The sequence below is a fragment of the Falco peregrinus genome, chromosome 19, assembly GCF_023634155.1.
Source record: "Falco peregrinus isolate bFalPer1 chromosome 19, bFalPer1.pri, whole genome shotgun sequence".
NCBI lineage: Eukaryota > Metazoa > Chordata > Aves > Falconiformes > Falconidae > Falco > Falco peregrinus.
In genome coordinates, this window is record NC_073740.1 from 2,403,966 (window position 1) to 2,423,137 (window position 19,172).

Genomic DNA, 19,172 nt, shown 5'->3' on the forward strand with positions numbered 1-19,172 from the left:
CCCGGTTCGGGTGCAGCAGACGGTGCGGCCGTGGCACGGGGACGGGGGACGGGCAGTGGCGTGCCCCCCGGCCCCCGCCATCGGCACAGTGCGGCCCCAGGTGAGACCCTGGGGGGGGGGGGCGCGGCGGGGGGGTGCTGGGGGGCGCGGGCGATGCCGGCGTGGTACCCAGCGGGACGTGGCCCCGCAGATGGGATGATGCCGTGAGACCCACCAAGGTGGGGGGGGGTCAGCTCTGGGGAGGGTGGGGGCACCCCTGGCGCCTCGTGCCGCGGTGGGGATGGCGGCGGGGCGCCAGCTCCCGGAGTCACGGGATTTTCCCAGCCCCACGGCATCGGTGGGTCCGGGTCCCACGTGGAGTGGGGTGGACAGACCCCACGGCCATCCCACCCGCGCTTCGCTGTTCCCATGGCCCCCACGGTGGGGTGGGAGCTGGAGGGGGTGGGGTGGGGGGGATGTGGCCACGGTGGGGCTGTGGGTGGGTGCCTGGGGGGCGCGGGTGGGGGGCTGGGGGAGCGCGCGCCCTGCTGGGGGGGGTGCCACCAGCGTTATCTCCCTGCCCGGTGAAACATTAACTCCAACACAAAAGCTGCCCCAGTTGCAAAACCTTCCCCTCAAGGACAAGTGTCACCGCGTGTGTCCCCCAGCCTTGTCCCCACGCCCCCCCCCCCCCCCCATCGCCCACCCTGGCAGCCCAGCCGATGGGGAGCACGAGGACAGCCGGTGGCCTTGCCCAGCCCCCAGCCCCCCTCCAGGGTGGGTGTCCCTTGATGGGGGGCACAGGGACAGCTGGTGGCCTTGCCCAGCCCCCAGCCCCACTCCAGGGTGGGTGTCCCTTGATGGGGGGCACAGGGACAGCTGGTGGCCTTGCCCAGTCCCCCCCAGCCCCTGTCCCTTGATGGGGGGCACAGGGACAGCTGGTGGCCTTACCCAGTCCCCCCAGCCCCTGTCCCTTGATGGGGGACACAGGGACAGCTGGTGGCCTTACCCAGTCCCCCCAGCCCCTGTCCCTTGATGGGGGGCACAGGGACAGCTGGTGGCCTTACCCAGTCCCCCCAGCCCCTGTCCCATGATGGGGGGCACGATGGTGGCCTTGCCCAGTCCCCCCAGCCCCTGTCCCTTGATGGGGGGCACGATGGTGGCCTTGCCTGCCCCCCCAGCCCCTGTCCCTTGATGGGGGGCACAAGGACAGCCGGTGGCCTTGCCCAGCCCCCCAGCCCCACTCCCCCGTGGGTGTCCCTGTGCCCCGGTGCAGGGCCACGTGTCCCCCGCCATGTCCCTGGTGCCGCCTGTTGCTTTCCAGTTGTCCCCAGGGCGGGGGGACACCCCACATCTACACCCCACGGGCCGGCGAGGGGGCTTGGGGACACCGCAGCTCCCACCGCCTTTGCACCAGTGCCCTTTTCTCCCCCAGCTCTGCCGGGGACCCCCGCCGCTGCCTGCAGGATCCGGCCCCATGGGCCCCCCTGGGCTCCTCCTGGGCGCCCTGGGGCTGCTGGCTCTGGGGGCCGGGGGGGGGGCCGGGGCAGGACGCGGCGCAGGAGCACGGCTACTACCTGCAGCAGCTCTTCGGGCAGTACGGGGCCAACGGGACGCTGCCCTTCGAGGGGCTGGCGCGGCTGCTGGGCAGCCTGGGGCTGGGCCGCGTGCAGGTGGTGCAGATCCAGCACGAGGAGCTCGGCCATGGCCACGTCAGCCACCTCGACCTGCTGGAGGTGCAGGAGGAGAAGCACCGGCACCGGCACCCCCCTCTGGGAGCATGGCGGGGACCCGGCACCCAGCACCCCAGCACCCAACCGCCCCTCCAGGTACCTGGAAACGCACCCCCCGCCCCCCCCCTGCCTTGCCCGCTGCCGGGGGGCTGCCCCCAAAGCTTGGCGTGACATGGGGTGGCTCATTCGTGCTCATGGCCCCCCCACCCAGCCCGCGGCCATCCCAGACAAAAAGCTGGATGAAGCCGGTGCCCGTTGAGCCCCCCAGTGCTGGGGTCACCCCTGGGAGCCACGGGGCCCCCCAACCACCACCCCGGCGGGACCAGCCTGGCCTGAGCCTGCTGGGGAGGGTGCTGGGCTTGGAGCACTCCAGCGTGGACCACCCGCACGACGACGTGAGTGGGGCTGGGGGGCACCCGCTGCCACATGCTGGGAGCCCCTGGGGGGCCACAGCGGGACCCAGGAGCTGGGCACACCCCCCCCAGCGCCACCCACCACTACCCACCCCATCCCCCAGTGCCTCAATGTCACCCAGCTGCTGGTGAATTTTGGGCTGGACGCGGTGCCGCAGCTGACGCCGGAGCAGTTCACCCTCCTCTGCCCGGCCCTGCTCTACCAGATCGACAGCCGCGTCTGCATCCAGCACAGCGATGAGGTGACACTGCCTCCCCCGGGGGGGGCCCTGTGGCCAGGTAACCCCAACCCGGGCCCCTCGCTGGCCGCCGGCCCTGTTGGGTCCCCAGTCCCTGCAGCCCCATTCCCAGGGCTGTCATCACCCTGGGTCTCGCATCACTGCATCCCCGTCCCCAGGTACCCCCTGTCTGGTCCCCGTGTCCCCTGTCCCTGCACCCTGTGGACCCTGTCCCTGCGCCCCCATCCCCAGGTACCCCCTGTCTGGTCCCCGTGTCCCCTGTCCCTGCACGCTGTGGACCTTGTCCCTGCGTCCCCATCCCCGGCTCCTCCACCACCAGCTCCCCCAGCCCTTCACTGCCACCCTGGATCCCTCCAGAGGTGACTCCCCACATCCCCAGTCCCTGTCACCCCATCCCTGCATCAACCATTCCTGCATCCGTGCCCCAGCCCCAAGTTCCCATCCCCCCACATTCCCACTCCTGGAGTCCCCATCCCTGCATCCCCAAGGACCCCCATTCTGCATCCCCATCCCTGGGGGTCCTGCACCCTCCTGCTCCAGCCATGCCGGTCTCACCCGCCCCGCAGCACTGGGCTGGGGGCTCCTGGCCGTCACCTTTGTCAGCGTGCCCTCCGCCCTGGCCGTCGTCCTCGTCCCACTGCTGAGCCGCAGCTTCTTCCGCTCGCTGCTGGCCTTCCTGGTGGCGCTGGCCGTGGGGACACTCTGCGGGGATGCCCTGCTCCACCTCTGGCCCCACGTAGGTACCCCCCACCCCGCAGGCTGGAGGTGGCGTGGGGCACCCTGGGGGGACCGGGGTGTCGGGGTCTCCTGAGCCACCCGGTCACCCGTGTCCAGGCCCAGGGGGGGCACCAGGAGACACCGGCGGAGCCAGGGGCTGCGGTGCTGCAGGGGCTGGCGGTGCTGGGGGGCATCTACCTGCTCTTCCTGGTGGAGCTGCTCCTGGGGATGCTGCGGCGGAGCCGGGGGGCCACGGTGAGAGCCACGGGCGCTGGGGAGGGCGGGGGGCTGCCACTGGCTCCGGCTTTGCACCCGACGCCTCTGCCTTCCCCAGGGACGCTCCCCTGGAGAGACCCCCAGTGTGGTCGTGGGGGCCCCGGCACCATCCCGAGGAGGTAGGACCCCTCGCCCCCTGCAGTGCCCGTAGCCCCTGGCCCTGGCCCCCACCCCACATCTCTCCCACCGCAGGGGCCGAGCTGCGACACCTGACGGCACCGGAGCCAGAACTGGAGCTCAGCCCCCACGGGCACCCCCACGGGCACCCCCACGGACACTCCCACGGACACTCCCATGGCCCCACGCTGCCCCTCAGCCCCGGGGCCGCTGACATTGTCTGGATGGTGGTGCTGGGCGACGGGGTCCACAACCTGACGGACGGGCTGGCCATCGGTGAGGGGCACGGGGAGATGGAGCCAGGGGGACAAGGAGCGCACGGGGACAGGGGTGCACGGGGACAGGGGTGCACGGGGTGCTGGTGCATCGGGGCACAGGGACAGGGGGACAAGGGGTGCACAGGGACAGGCGTTCGCAGGGTGCTGGTGCATCAGGGCACAGGAACAGGGGTGCGCAGGGTGCTGGTGCATCGGGGGACAGGGACAGGGGGACAATTGGTGCATGGGGTGCATGGTGCATCGGGGCACAGGGATAGGGGTGCGCAGGGTATCGATGCATTGGGGCACAGGGACAGGAAGACAAGGGGTGCACAGGGACAGGAGTGCATGGGGTGCTGGTGCATCGGGGCACAGGGACAGGGGGACAAGGGGTGCACAGGGACAGGGGTCCACAGTGCACCGAGCCACAGGGGTGTACAGGGCGTGCAGTGCATCGGGGCACAGGGACAGCGGTGCACGGGGTGCACAGTGCGTTGAGGCACAGGGACAGGGGTGCACAGGGTGCCAGTGCATTGGGGCACAGGGAGAGAGGGGCAAGGGGTGCCCAGGGACAGGGGATGCACAGGGACAGGAGTACGTGGTGCGTTGAGGCACAGGGACAGGGGGTGCGCAGGGTGCTAGTGCATCGGGGGACAGGGACACAATTGGTGCATGGGGTGCATGGTGCATCGGGGCACAGGGACAGGGGGACAAGGGGTGCACAGGGACAGGGGTGCACAGGGTGCCAGTGCATTGGGGCACAGGGAGAGAGGGGTAAGGGGTGCACAGGGACAGGGGGTGCCCAGGGTGCCAGTGCATCGGGGGACAGGGACAGGGGGACAATTGGTGCGTGGGGTGCATGGTGCATCAGGGCACAGGGACAGGGGGACAAGGGGTGAGCCACAGGGGTGTACAGGGCGTGCAGTGCATCGGGGCACAGGGACAGCGGTGCACGGGGTGCACAGTGCGTTGAGGCACAGGGACAGGGACACGAGGGGTGCCCAGGGTGCACGGTGCCCAGGGGCACAGGGACAGGGCTGTGCAGTGCATCGGGGCACAGGGTCCATGCAGGTCTGGGGCGAAGGACCCTCTTCCCGCAGGTGCCGCCTTCTCCCACAGCCTCTCCAGCGGCCTCAGCACCGCGCTGGCCGTGCTCTGCCACGAGCTGCCTCACGAGCTGGGTAGGTGTCTGGTCCCCCCCCCAGCCCTGGCACCCCCGCGGCCCCCCACCACCCACCCTCCTCTTGCTGCAGGTGACCTGGCAGTGCTGCTCCAGGCGGGCACGGCTCCCCGCACCATCCTGCTCCTCAACCTGCTCTCGGCCCTGCTCTCCTGCCTGGGGGCAGCGGTGGGGGTGGCCGTGGGGCAGAGCGCATCCCACCTCACCCCCTGGATCCTCACCACCACCGCCGGCATCTTCCTCTACGTTGCCTTGGCTGACATGGTAAGGGGGAGGCTGGGGGGACGGCCAGGGTGCTGGACCCCGTGCCGGCCCCACTGAGCCCCTGCTCTGCCCCAGCTCCCCGAGACGCTGCGGCGTGCCGAGACCCCTGGCGAGGGCACCTGGGGCTGCTTCCTCCTGCAGAACACGGGGTTCCTGCTGGGCAGCGGCATCATGCTGGGCATCGCCCTCGCTGAGGGACACATCCATGCCTGGCTGCAGCCCTGAGCATCCCCGGGGCTTGGCCCCACGCGCCCCCACGGCCACCCGGGAGCAGGGAAGCACGGCGGCTCAGCTGGAAGGACGGCAGGACCCTCAGCACGCCCCCAGGACTGGACTGTCTCCCCTCCTCCCGAGACCCTCAGCAGCAGCCGCCATCCCTGGAAGGCTCCGTGGGGGGAGAGGATGTGGGGTCCCCTTTTTGCGCCCCGTGTCCCCTCCCAGGGCGCCCAGTGCCCCCCAGGGTGGGATGGCAGTGGGGCACTCGCATGTCCTGCTCCGGGGTGACACCGAGTGCGTGTCCCCTTCCCGCTCGCCCCGGACCAGCCTTTAGCGGAGAAAGGACGACAGGACATAGAAGCAATAGCATTTTAATAAACATAATTGATTCAAAGCCACAATATGAATAACAGGACTTGGTCGCAGCTTACATTGTATAAAATAGATCAAGTCTGAATGCTTTTTTCTTTTTTTCTTTTTTTCCTTTCTATTTTTTTTTATTTCTTTTTAGTTCCTTTCCCACCCACCCCCCTCCCTCCCTCCCTCCCCGAAGGTGATGCAGGATTTCTGAAAATACATATATGGAACATATCTGAGACAAAAGTCACCGCTCACTAGGCTCAGGCAGGGGTGAGGAGCTGAGGGGGTAGCGTCTGCGCGGCGGGGACGGATGGCTTGTTGGGCTGATTTCCTTCTCCTACGTACCGCCTCACACGTGCCCTAGGACAGCCCGGGGGCTGAACGGTTCTGCGTTCCCCTCGCCCCACACGCTGGGATTCTGCTCGCTCCGGTTTCCTCTGCCCAGAGACAAGTGCTTGGCTGGGGGGGGAGGGGGGGGCTGATTTCGGGGCTCTCTGGGGCGCCTGCTCCGGAGAAGGGCGAGAACCCAGCAAGCGCGGGGGGACATGGCTCAGTTTGCCCACCAAGGCACCCGGCACCTCGAGGCCGCCGCGACGGCCCCGGGGGGATTTCATACTTTTTTTTTTTTTTTTTTTAATTTTTTACATTGCACATCAAAATTCTACCCTACTTGCGGCGGGTCTCACAGGGTGGGTGTGCAGGGGGGACGAGGGGCTGGGAGCCCCCGCGTACCCCCCAGAGCGGAGCCCTCCTCGCCAGGCCACGCACTTGTGCTTTGAACCAGTGGTTGAAGGATGAAGCGCCTACAGAGGGGAGGGAGACGCCTGAACCACCGGGATCGACACCGGGATCGACGCCGGGATCTGTACCGCAGGACAGAGCGCGGACCCTGCCTCTGCCAGCTGGGGATGGTGCCGATGGCAGGGACGCTTCGGGCACCGTCCCCTGACACTGGCACGCTCGCCTCTCCCTCCCTGCCCAAGGACAAAGGCATCCACGTTAAAGGCCCTCAGCAAGAACGGCTGCCAATTAAGGCCACGCTGCTGACGAACATCAGCGCGACCGCACGCTGCTTTTTGCTCAGCAGGTTCCACATTTCAGTGCACCGGAGGGGAACGAAGCCGGGGAGTTAAAATAAAAACACCTTCGGAGGAGACGGAGCAGCTGCTACCCAGGGACACGCGGGTGATGCTAAGCGTGCGGGGCTGGCACGGGCACCGAGCCGCGGGGGGGGGGGGGGGGGGGGGCTGGGGGGTGAGGGGCTCACCTGGGGCCGCTCTCCCCCTCGACCCCCACCTTGCCGTGCCGGGAGAAGGGGGCTTGCCTGGTACGGGTAGAGCCCGGTGGCTCCTGCCCTCGCTGCGTGCGCCACAGCCGTGCTCCAGCGCCGTGAGGTGGGAAAGGATTTCCCCAGCCCCGCGCCCCAGCCCCGCTATTGCCAGAGGTAGGTGTGAACAGTGCAGAGAAAACGCAAATTCAAGCAGCTCTTCGTTATCTAACACCCCACAAATGAGCCCGAAGAGGCTCCGCCATCCCGCCCTGGCTCTTCCCACGGCACAGAGCTCCTCTCTGGACGCAGCTGGCCAGCCCGGCGGATGGGGGGATCGGTGCCCCCCATCCCTGGGGTCTCTCGCACCGGGGCACCCCTGAAGCGCAGGGGCTTGGGGTGCCCAGAGCAGACGGAGCTGGGAGAGGAACCAGCTCAGGTCCTCTCCCCTGGGAACGTCGCACTCTGCCCCCTCCAAAGGTCTGAAACAGCCCAAAATCCAGCACCAGGGACCGAAGCGTCCAAGGCGCCGGCAGCGCCCCGGGGCGCAGCCGAGGGGACGAGCGAATGTCCCTGCTGCTCCCCGGCCTGTGGTGACTGAGGGTGGGCTTCAGTCCCCACAAGGGCAGCCAGGTGCCGATTGCTTCGGGGATGCCCGAGGAGCAGCTCTGCCAAGCGCCAGCGCCCGCTTCCCGCGTTTGGCTCATCCACAGCCGGACACGGATGCCCCAAGACCCCTCCTGACACCCACCACACTGGACACCCACGAGGGACGAGCGACGGGCAGAGGACCCACCGCTGCCTCCCCAGAGCAGCCGGAGGGCATCAAAACATGGTCCGGGAGGGATGTAACAGGCGTCAAACATGGACCAGCTGGTGGGACCAGCCGAAAGGCTGCGGGTCGCCCGGTGCGAGACCCGGCTGCAGGGGGCCGGGGGTCCGAGCCCTCCGCTACCAGCCTGTGCTCCCCTGCTGCGGGACGGGTGCGAAACGAAGCAAATCTCCGTAAAACTCCCTTCCATATGTATCAAGGAGGAAAAAGGAAGGGAAGAACTGACCGAATGACTTGAAAAGGACTTTTTGCAAGGGGTCTTGGAGGGCTCTGAAATCCTTAGAGCTACGGGGGTGCCGGCTGAGAGGGAGCAGGCGCACGCACAGGGGTACACGGAGCCACACTCCGGACCCTGGAGAGGTCTCGGAACGCCGGGATCCAGGGGGTCTCCAACCGGCAGCACTGGATCCCCCCGGCACACACATGCTATTTAACGGCCAGCCCTGCCCAGACACCAACTCACGTGAAATCCCAGCCCACGGTGGGATCCAGCCCGATGCCCTGCCGCGTTTAATGACGTTTGCTGGACACAAAGAGCGGGGAAGTGTCGGGAAGCTCCCCCGCCACAGGCCAGGCAGCTCCCTGCCCAGTCCCTGCTCCGTCGCGCTGGGATGCGGTGGGAGCTCTTGGCTCTCACCACTGGGAACGGGAGCCTCGGTGGGTTTGGGGCGTGCAGGAGAGGGAACGCAGGCTGGCAGGAGAAACAGAGGGCTCAAACTAGAAATCCCAGGCGGCTGGGGGGGGAGAGGGACTAGCACAGAACAATTTCAGTGCAATTTTCAAGCCTGCGCTGCCGAGGTCGCTTCGGGACGTGTGTGCCCACCAGCTGCAGCGGAGCACGGCCGCCGTGGGATGCCGGCCCAGGGGGACAAGCAAGGATGTGACCCTGGGAAGGACCCGCCTGCCAGGCTGGAATTCAGGCTCCATCCCCTCGCCAAACCAGCTGGGCCCCAGGTTTTGCCCTGAGCCCCCCTCTGCCCACCCCACCTCCCCTCCGCTGAGCCCCACGCTGGTAAGGGCCAAGGGAACCGTGACAGGGCACGCGAGAAGTTTCTGGGACACAGAAGGACAAGGACTGGCTCTGAGCACCATTCCACTCGCAGCCACAGCCAGCCCCTGCACAGCACCCCCCAGCCCCTGCACAGCACCCCCCCAGCCCCGCTCCGGCACGCGACGGGGGATGCTGAAGAATGCAACCGTTCTGGTTGGTACCTTCAAGCAGGAAAAACATTCTCAAATCCCATGCTCAGGACCGGCTCTGGTTTTGTCTTAACAGCCCCCCCCCCGAGCTCCCTGCACCGTAGCTCCCAGCCTGTCGGGACCCTCGCAGCCACCACCAGCCTGCGCCACCTTTTGCTTTTGGTCACCCCCACCCTCCCCAGGTTTCTTGCAGGCAGGAGCGGGGCAGCGTGCCCCCTCCACACCCCCTACCTCCTACACTGGCCACATTTCACATAGTGCAAAATTCAGGAACGGGATGCTGCCAGCATCCAGCTGCCCCAGTGGTGCCCACCCGCCCCATCCTGCGGCGAGGCTGGGACCCCTCCGCTGGGACCCCTCCACCAGCCACCGCGTTTCAGCTGACTCGGACTAACCAGACCGGCGGCTCCATCTCCACGTCCTTTGGCTCTCGCGGCGAGGACGCCAGCAGCAGGTCTGCGGGCGGACGGGCAGTGCCGGCCACGGGCAGGCAGAGCAGCACGGTGAGGACCTGCAGCACCCCGGCGCTCCCAGGACCGACGACAAGCCCTGGAGACCAAGTGCAGAGCACCACAGAAATGGCAGTTTTGGTCAAACCGAGAGGAATTCGCTCCCTACGGCTTCAGGAAAAAAAGAAAAAAAATATGAAAAGGACAGGAGGAAGGACCCGGCCCTCGAGGCAGCCGCCCACCCTCTGCAGCTACAGGAGAAACCCCAGCAGCACCGAGAGCTTTGGGATGCACAAGACGCTCGGCATCCTGGATCTCCAAAACATCACACCCACGGCCATGCACCGCGGCTCTTCCATGCATTGAACTTTATTATTTTCAAGTTGATGAACAATATCGATACGACTGGGTCGAGTAAGGCTATTTTTCCTCTTTTTTTTGTTTTTGTTTTTTTTTGTTTGTTTTTTTTGTTTTTCCCCCTCCACCTCCCCTGCGCGGGAAGCTCAGACAATGGCCAGACACACGAACCCGCACATGAACCGCTTGCACACACACGCACGCCAGAACACCGAGACACAGAAGAGGAAAAGTCATTTATACCTGACTGCTGATGAGGTCTGTCCTATCTTATTCAAAGAAATGTTTATGTGCATAATATACAGAGGTGCAGCATTTACACATAGGATATTGTAAAGACACAGAGCTTGCTACAGATGCCTTCGAATCCTTAGGGATGCATCCCCCCTTCCCCGCCCTGCCCCTGGGGGGCTCCCACTCCATCCCGTTCCAGCCTCATCCGCGCAGATTTTAGTTGAACTAAAAAGCCGCGATGCAAAGAGCCCCTGCTCCCCCTCGGCGAGCTCCCGGCAGCTCCCTCGCCTCGTGTATACGTTACCCTCCGCCTCCCCGCTCCGAAGCTCCCGCCGATGCTTCGGCCAAGTCTCAGCTTTGTTGGGTTTTTTGTTTTTTTTTTCGTTTTTTGTTTTTTGTTTTTTTTTTTTTGTTGTTTGTTTTGCTTTTTTTTCCTCTTTTCAAGTGCACCCAGCACTGCTGAGCCCAGAAAAAATTCAGCCAGGAGAAGAGGTTTGAACAGCTTCCTCGCGTCCTTGGAGAAAAACAAACAAAAACAACGAAAAGGAGGGGAAAAAAGGAAAGAAAAAGAAGAAAAACAAAAAACCAAACCCCAAACCCAAACCAAAGAATCCGCATGTCCGTGCCAGTATCCTGGATGGAAGGGGTTGGTTTTTCCTTTGGTTTCTTACTGAAGGCAAAGGTGAGCGTGTGGGCTGGCAGCCTGCACGAGTCCCACCCCGACGGTCGCGCCTGGGGGGGACCCCTGAGGTCCCCCCCATTTGTGGTCCCTGCGGCAGGCGGGGGGACACGGGGAGCCTCGAGCCAAGGGAGCTCCCTGGGCCCATCCCCCTGCCCCACCAAACGACACAATAAAATCAAAAGAAAAAGATTGTTTCTGGGGTCTTTGCAGTTTTTTGTTCTTTGTTTTGGTTTTCCTCTTGTTTCTCACTCAGACCTGACCCCGCACACGCTGGGGGACCCCGGGGGACCTGCAGAATCACTGTCACACTCCAAGTGTTTCAAACAAACAGTAAAAACAAAAAAAAAATAGTAAAAAAAAACAAAGCCAAGACCAACAAAACTCTGTTCCATATTTTTGGAGATTTTGCTTTGTTTTTAGTGCTACTTTTATATCTGCCGGATTCCAGCCCCAGGATGTGGTCAATGGGGGCTGGGGTGGGAGGGGGGTGTCTCATCTGCATCTCGCTTTTGGTCAAGGGAGCTCCATGCTCCGTCCAGGACAGGGATGGGGCAGAGGGGGAGAAGGGGATGGGGAAAAGGGGGGAAACATTTTTCCTATAGAAAACCCCCAAAATTTCCAATTGCCTGCAGCTGGGGAACAGCGACAACAAAAGAAACACCAACCAGATTCTCATCCTCGTTAGGTTATTTTTGAATTTTCATTGAAGTGCCTGTCAAGAATAAAGCCAAGCCCGGCCTCCCCGGGCTGCCCTCCGCAAGGACGTTACATTCAGTGTTTGTCAGCAGTTTATATGGCTCAGCGGGGCCGCAGGGCTGGCAGCCCCTTTCTCTCGCAATGGCAGTGCAAATACACCTTTTGAGTTTTGAAATGTATTTGTGCTGTTGGTTTTCTTCTTTTTTTTTTTTTTTTTGTGTGGTTTTTTTTTTTTTTTACTTCTCTCTCGAAAAACGCAACTTTCCCTTTGTTCATTCATTCCCTAGAAACAAACTTTTTAAAATCAAAAATGAAAAAAAAAAATTAAAAAAAAAAACAACCAAACCCAAAGACACTCTCTTATCCCTTCCGCTCTTGCTGCTCTCTAATCCCGTGGGATGCTAAAGGGAATCCAGACTCATGCTTTAACAAAAGTGCTTATTACTTGAAGCAAGTGCTTTGGACCAAGGGGGCGGAGAGAAACTTCCTTTTTTTGGGGGGCAGCGGAGGGGGATGGGTGATCCGGTGCCTGCGTCTTCAAAACCAAGAGGTTGAAGTATCGGGGTGGGGGGTGGGGGGAAGCCAAAAAAGTCGCTGCTTGGTGAAAGCTACACCAAATGGATGCCGGGCGCCGGCAGAACGCTAAGCGGGAATGGTCCAACTTTGGCATCAAGGTCCATGGGAAGGAAGATTTGGGGGAGCCCCCAGCCGAGGGGTCGGGGGTGGGGTGGGGGCAGGGCAGCGGAAGTTTCCCTCCATCCCTCTTTACAATGCACTAGGGAAACCATCACAAATCTCGTTTAGCAAAATAATGCATTATTACCAAACACTTCGATTATTACTTAAATTGTCAAGCTGTGCTGTCAAATGTATACAATACAGCGTTAAAGGAGAACAAGACTGGGACCCGCAAGGAAACTGGCCGCACGTCCCCCCTTCCCCCCCTCCCTCCCCCCCCCCCCCCATGTTTCCTCCCATGTGCTCCCAAGGCTACGGATGCGCTGCTGAAACCTCGTTTCCCTCCATCATTATTATTATTATTATCATTATTATTATTATTTTTAATAAGACACAAGGGGAGGGGAGAAAAAGATCCTCGCTAAGAGCAAAGAACGCGCGTAGATAAAGCATGGTGCCGCAGAGAAGAAATGGAGAAGCCCTTACAGAGATCACATTGATTGTCTCGTCATAGTTTTCGTCGTCATGTTGAGCGGAAGGTAACACGTCGTAGCACAGAAACAAGGCCAAAAGAGAGATCAGTATTCTTCTCTAAACCAAGAAACTGAAAACCACAATAATAGTCCAAAAAATAAGGGGGGGGGGGGGGGGGGGGGGGGGGGCGGGGGGCGAGGTGAAGGAAAAGCAGCATTCTCCATGTGCTCTAAGGAACGCTCTCACCCTGGCTACAGGAAAAAGCTGTGTTCAAGTGAAACGGTGCTGGAGTCCCATCCCCCACCGGCGATGCTAAAGCCGTCCGGCATCGAGGACCAGGGCAGGAGGGGCACAGCCACGTCCCTCCGGCAGCGGGTGCAGCGTGGGATGGTCCAGCTCTGCCGGTGCCTCCCAGCTTTTCCCAGCTGACGCCGGGAGAGCCGGAGCATCGCTCAAGAGGATGGAGCTGTCACGGCCCCCGGGTCTGCCCCGCTGTGAACCCGTCCCCATCCCAGGGAATCGTCGCCCGCGCCAGGGCCGGTGGCAGCTCAGCCCCTCCGTGTGCCTGAAAAAGTACTTTAGCCCTTGAAGACGACAGCTCAGGACTTTGGACCCATTTTCCTGCCCTGCAGGGAGGGTGAGGGCCAGCAGCGAGAAGAGATAAAGTGATGCCTAAATTCCTCCCAGAAAGGGAAAGAGCTGCAAGAGGCAAGTGCGGACTTGACAGCAATGTAAACAAGTCTCTTTTTCCAGTTCTCCTCTGTAGAATACTGAAAAGGATCTTCAAAAAGGATCTTTTTATTCAAGTTTCGTGAGTTTATTCTGGTTCCGAACTGAGGTATTCGGTGCAGAAAGGTTAACACTTTCTTTCAAGCTAGAGGGTTGGGGGGGGAGCGGGGGAGGGGGAGATGCGGTCAGCCAGGGACACGATCCTCCACTGGCACCGAAGGAGGGGACCCACTGGCCCAACAAGCCGTTGCCACCACCTTGCAGAGAGCGGGGTGGAGCGGGGCTCGCGGTCCGGAACGGGAAAATCCCTCCGGAGCAGCCAGAGGAGCCTTGCCCGTCAGAAGCACCCCGGACCCCAGCGCGCAGGGAACGGAGCCCTCCAGGGACCAGGCTGAGCATCCCTCCTGCTCCGAGATCTTGCCAAGGGCAAATTTCTCAAGTGCTTTGCTGAACGAAGTGCAGGTGGGCAACGGGCCGGGGGGACCGAGCTCCGCCGGCAGCTGGTGCAGAGCGAGAGCAACGAGAAGCCCCCGAGCCCGCTCCCCTCTGGGAATAACTCCTACGTGAAACATGAAGAAAATGTGCTTATCACCCAAAGGCCAAGACTGAAACTTCATTATTTGGTTCTAAAAGTTTGGCTTTGGTAAAAGAAAGAAACAGTGCGAGGGGACGCTCCCTGCGGGCTGCCAGCAGCACCCTCACCCACCGGGAGCCTCCACTGGGAACGGCCGGCTCCAGTGCCCGCTCCACACCACAACCTAAACCCGACAAACACTGCGCTAACAGGAGCCACCTTCATTTAGAAACTATTTAAAAAAAAAAAAAAAAAAAAAAAAAAAACCAAAACAAGAAGAAAAAAAGACGTAATACCTTATTTTGGTTACGGAAATGCTTTTTCTCTCTGAAGCGCTGGGCAGAAGAGCCGCAGCGCAAGGCTCGTGCCGTCCCGTCGCAGTCTCACCGGCAGAGGAGGCGAGCGGCCACCAAGGACTCGGTGGGGAGAAAGGGATCCTTTTCTCCCTGCTCCCATCCCAGTGGGATCACGCTGGGATGCCCCCAGGGGTGGCGACGGGGCAGGAGCCCCAGCCCTGCGCTCCTGGCTTTCGGCAAGGCTGCGGAGGGAGAGGAGGTCGGGGGAGAAGACGGTTCCCGAAATGCTTGTTGCCCTGTCAGCCCGTTCTCATTCTCTGCATCCCAGTCTTTGGCTTTGAACAGACTCGTGATATGGAGAAAGAGTATTGTTTTTTTGCACACGATACTGTTACAGTAATTCAGAAGGAAAAAAACAAACCCAAAAACCAATGGAAAAAAAAAACAACCAAAAAAACCAAACAGTGCAACGTTCTCGACTGCTTCAAACCTGCATTATAAATATGATTTCTAAAATTAAAAAAAGAAAACCCGAAACAAAAAACAATGATCCCACATACACGCACGCTAATAAACCTGCCAAGATGCTGCATTAGAAAAATAAACACAGACTTACTCAGGGTTGTGAATAAGGACTTTGAAGTGCATTTTTTTCCTTATTAAAAGGCTAAAACTTTCAGAATTTTTTTTATGGTTTTTGTTGTTTTTTTAAAGGTAAATGCTCGTTTCTTTATAAATAACTTTTTTTTTTTTAAAAAAAAAAGCAACACTGACTCTCGCATGGAAACGGCCACGCAAAACAGAGAACGAAAATTCAAAAAAGAATAATTTCTTAGGATCCGACATTTTGCCAAGGAAAAAAAAAAAAAAAAAAACAACCAACCAACAGAATCCCTAAAGTGCCTGGTGTGGGGAGGGAGGCTCCAGCAGCGCATCCGCAGCCAGCCGACTGCGGGGTTGGGCAGCAGCACCCGTTTTTGCATATAAATGACAGCTGCCAAAAGGATATTTTAGTGTCCCAGGTACAGTAGATCTTGATTCAAGTGTTTGTATTGGAATTGAAGGATGAGCGTGAGAAAAAAAGTGATTGCAAGAGAGGAGCAGTTACAGTGGCACTTGGCCAGGAGCTAACACCCACCCCAGCGCCTGCAAGACCAGCCAATTCCCAAAGACTCCCACCCCCCCCATCCCACCAAGAGTTCAGGCTTCCCCATCCCAGCCGGAGGGAGCGGGGGGGCTCAGGGCAGCCCTGGGGGGCAGCCCCCAGGCGAGGCAGGGCAGGAGGCTGGCACAGGGCGTTGGGAAATGCCAGAATTGATTTCAACCCTCCCTGAAAGCTCTGGGCCGGGGGGTGGGGTGGGGAACCCCCTTTCCATCTGCGGGCCAGTGGATGGTGGTACCCGCCTCGGCTGGGCAAAGCCCTAATCCCACAGCATCCCTCTCCTGCCCTGCCGTCAGAGGGGTACGAGCACGCGCTGACGGGGAGAGGGCCGAGAAAGGGCAGGGGACGGGAACGGCACTGCCAGCTGCTCGTTAAACCAATTAACAGCTTTGACACCACGCTGGCAATCCAGCGAGAAGAGGAAGCTCTGAACTCTTGGTCTACCCGGCCACGCTAGAAGGCCTGCCCAGTCTTGTTCTCCTTTAAAGTGCCCTATATTTATAGAATTTCTAAATAAATATAATAAGATATTAGGTCACCCATAGTTTAAGCTACTCCGAGTAACAGCCGTCCAAGCCGATGGCATTGTGCCGGTCCTTGCTGTAGGGGCAGGTGCTGCCGTTGGGCAGAGCCCCGCAGGCGGCGGTTTTGGCTGCAATGCCGCAGTTCTTGAGGAGGTTGAAGCTGAAAGAGCTGATGGCGTCTTTAGGTGGGAAAGGCTTCATGGTGGAGAGGATAAGTGCCAGGCAGTCGGCAACGTCCTTGTTGGGGGCGCATGCCAAGGCTGGGGTATGACCTAGAAGAAATCCAGGGGTGAGGGATCGCCCCGGGTGGGCGCCTTCCCCGGGGAACGCTTCGGTCGGGGCGTTTTTCCCCCCTGCGTTATATTTCTCTATCTCAAAAGACCCCGCTTCTGGGCACCGGCAATCGCAGCAACTGCTTTGAAGTGTGCCAGGATCAGTAGGAGATGAATAAAAAGGGGCTGAGAAGCCCTGGCAGCATGGCAGACACGACGGTTTTCCACAACTTAAAGGTATTCCAGCAGAGCAAGAACCACTGGGAGAAAAAGCTTCTGGCCACAACAACCAGTTTCTGCCAACTTGCGAGTGAGTCAACAGCTTATTGCTGGCTCAGGCTGGACAGGTTTTGTGCCTGGCAGGAGAGGCAGCCAGCCACCAGAAGATGCACGGGGGGGGGTGGGGTGGGTAAAAAAACAAATTTCAAACACCTGCGGGACCTGGAAATGCTTTTGCGGGGTGCTAACGTCCTCGCCCAGGCTGTTTCTGCGATGCCACAAGCTGCTCAGCTGGGGAGGATGCAGAAATCCTTCCACCCTGGCTGAGCGCTTCTTCCCCAGGCAGCCCCCGGCCCACAGGGACATCACACCGACCCCCCCCCGGGGTACCCGCGAGGAAGACGCACCTTCTTCATCCACAGCCAGCACAGTGGCACCTCTGCTGAGCAGGGCCTGGACGACGGAGGCCAGCCCGTTCCGAGCTGCGATGTGGAGCGGCCTGGGGAGGAGGGAAAGGTGGCGTGAACCCGGTGGCAGAGCTTCCCTCCCCCCCCCGGCCCCTTTAACACCTTGGGCTACAACAAGGGGCTCGCAGGGAGCAAGCGCAGAGCTCCCACCACCGTCCTACCACCAGCGCATCACCCCCGCCCAGTAAAGCCCTGGTTTTCCCCACTGGCACCAGCTGTCCAAATACTCACATCTGCAGAGCACTGTTACTTGCATTGATAAGGCCAAGGTCTTGGGTTTCCCCCAGGATCAACAAGGCACACTTTTCATGGCCCTGGAAAGGAGACCGGACTGTTTATAGCACAGGAGGAGGAAGGTGGGGGCGGTGGAGGGGACCTGGTGCTGTCTCCGAGTGGAACGTGATTCCCTGGGATACAGAAACGTTCCCTAAACCCAACCTTTACAACGATTCACCACTTTGGCGGGGCCTAAGACAAGCTGCTGTCCCCTCCATCATCTCCTCCTCTGCATGGATGCACTGCCCAAAGCCTCCTGCTCCCACCGCACCCCCCAGCTCAGAGAGGGGGTCCCCAGGAAAAATACACGATGGGTCTGGGCTACAACCCAAGCTGCTCGAAACTGTATCAGGAGCATCTGCGCAGGTCAAGACAGGTAAGCAGGCAGGCAGAGCAAGCCCAGGGCCGTCACCTCTGCTCTGGCGGGGCAGGAGTGGGCAGACAACCCGTCTCATTAAGGTGCCGAGGCTGAAGGTGATGGTGAGTGCAAGCACAGCTGCGAGGGGCCATCTCCCTACCTTGCTGCAGGCCAGGTGAAGAGCTGTGTTCTTGTTGACATCCAGCACAGTTATATTTGCTTTTGCTTGGTACAGCAGGAACTCTGAAACGAGGAGGGAAGACAGCTGCTGTTGAGAAGCAGCACAGAGCGCGGCGCAGCGTGGGGCAGCAGCCACTGGCCGAGGGGGCAGGAGTGGGGGCAGCTGTCCCAGCGCGCCGTGAGGAGGGGGACAGCCCGGCTCCCAGAGGACCCGCTGACGGAGGAGGCACAGGGAGCTCACACCCCGTACTGGGGAAAGCGTACCGACTGCTGCAGTGTGCCCGTTCTCAGAAGCCATCATGAGGGGGGTCCTCCCCAGCTTGTCGGTCATGTCCACCTCGGCTTGGTGGCGCAGGAGCAGCTGTAAACCGTGGATGTTGTCTGCAAAGGCAGCAGCGTGAAGGGGTGTCCTGGGAAGGCGAGAGAGCTGGTGAAGAGGAGGGCACAGCACCCACCCCAGCAAGACTGCCCAGGCCTACAGCATGTTTGGGGACGTCAGGGTCCCTTCGTGCCATGTGGAGATTACAGCAGGAGTCACAGCCACCACCCAGCGGCACCAGGGAGTGGGTGACAAGAGAGGGACGAGTCTGCACTCACCTTCCTTTGGCATCTCTGCTATTAACAATCTTGGCACCTAATGCTTCCACCAGCATTTCAGCAGTGCCGTCCTGGTTGTTAATTCTGCGGTGAGGATGAGAAGAGAAGTTAAAACAAGACCAAGCGGCATGAGCACGTCTGCAGTGGGAGTGAGCAGCGCGCTCCTGGGGCTCAGACGCCAACAGCAGCTGGAGTTGTTTAGGGTAAAACACCCCTTTACCCTTCACATTAATCAGGGAAACGCAGCACCATGCCAGACAACAGCCTTGCCCATCCCTCTGCTGCGAGGGGTGCCAAGGATGCACCAAGCCCACCCCAGGCGGAAGGTGGCAATGCCTCCACCTTCCTCATCCCCCCACAGCTGCCAAGGACAGCACACTCCTTCCTCTGCTGGCGTGCAGAGCCAAGGAACGACCGAGGTCAGCCCCAAACCCCTCCGTGCCCGGTGGGACCCCAGGGATCACGCTCACGCTGCCCCAGACACCTCTGAGGAAGGCGGCTGGGAACAACACGGAGCCCTTCTCCCACCAGAGCCTCATGGCAGGAGATTTTCTGAGATGCTCCACAACCAATGAGCAGAAATGAGCCAGCCAAGAGGGCCAGCAAGGGCTGAGCCACCAGCCCTTGGCAGCTCCATGGAGCTGAAGGCCTGCTGGCGTGGGAGGCCGGTACCCAACAGCCCTGGCTTTGCGGCACGCAGCCAACGAGACAGCCGCTTCCCAGCTCCCCCAGGACCTCCAGCAGTCCAGCCACCACCTCCCTGCCACGTGGGAGCTGGGATGAGCAGGTGGTACCACCCTGAGGGGCTGCTGGAGCCCTCGGCAAGAAGGGCAGGGTTAGGAGCTCCTCCACGCAGAGTGTCCCCTCTCCCACATCACCGGGGCTGGGAGGAACCCAG

The 19,172-nt window shown here is 61.0% G+C and overlaps 2 protein-coding genes across 4 annotated transcripts in view; one reads left to right on the top strand and one right to left on the bottom strand.

Annotated features, from left to right (window-relative positions):
- The first annotated feature begins 11 nt into the window (after positions 1 to 11).
- On the top strand, positions 12 to 5,792 carry SLC39A5 (solute carrier family 39 member 5). Of its 2 annotated transcripts, none has more exons than XM_055792072.1 (11): positions 12 to 100; positions 1,415 to 1,808; positions 1,924 to 2,107; positions 2,230 to 2,404; positions 2,931 to 3,100; positions 3,199 to 3,336; positions 3,416 to 3,476; positions 3,550 to 3,750; positions 4,832 to 4,912; positions 4,985 to 5,175; positions 5,251 to 5,792. In XM_055792072.1, exons 2-11 carry the CDS (start codon positions 1,684 to 1,686, stop codon positions 5,398 to 5,400), a joined length of 1,476 nt encoding a protein of 491 aa, XP_055648047.1. In that variant the 5' UTR covers positions 12 to 100; positions 1,415 to 1,683; the 3' UTR covers positions 5,401 to 5,792. The 2 variants fall into 2 exon arrangements, with proteins under 2 accessions (XP_055648047.1, XP_055648048.1); XM_055792073.1 differs by having other exon boundaries at positions 5,317 to 5,792.
- Positions 5,793 to 8,376: 2,584 nt separating this feature from the next.
- ANKRD52 (ankyrin repeat domain 52) overlaps positions 8,377 to 19,172 on the bottom strand; it is a 28,233-nt gene continuing 17,437 nt past the window's right edge. For both annotated transcript variants that reach the window (XM_055792070.1, XM_055792071.1), the window contains 6 exons: positions 18,275 to 18,358; positions 17,942 to 18,087; positions 17,658 to 17,740; positions 17,095 to 17,177; positions 16,804 to 16,895; positions 8,377 to 16,177 (listed from right to left, as the gene is read on the bottom strand). In XM_055792070.1, coding sequence (XP_055648045.1) covers positions 15,933 to 16,177; positions 16,804 to 16,895; positions 17,095 to 17,177; positions 17,658 to 17,740; positions 17,942 to 18,087; positions 18,275 to 18,358 — 733 coding nt within the window. In that variant the 3' untranslated portion in view covers positions 8,377 to 15,932. The remainder of the gene's footprint in view (positions 16,178 to 16,803; positions 16,896 to 17,094; positions 17,178 to 17,657; positions 17,741 to 17,941; positions 18,088 to 18,274; positions 18,359 to 19,172) is intronic.

Bases quoted from the DNA above. Each gene is read 5' to 3' on its own strand.
- SLC39A5 (XM_055792072.1), top strand. From the start codon at position 1,684: ATGGCCACGTCAGCCACCTCGACCTGCTGGAGGTGCAGGAGGAGAAGC. The intron at 3,337-3,415 runs GTGAGAGCCACG...TGCCTTCCCCAG, and splicing joins GGCGGAGCCGGGGGGCCACG to GGACGCTCCCCTGGAGAGAC. The intron at 5,176-5,250 runs GTAAGGGGGAGG...GCTCTGCCCCAG, and splicing joins ACGTTGCCTTGGCTGACATG to CTCCCCGAGACGCTGCGGCG.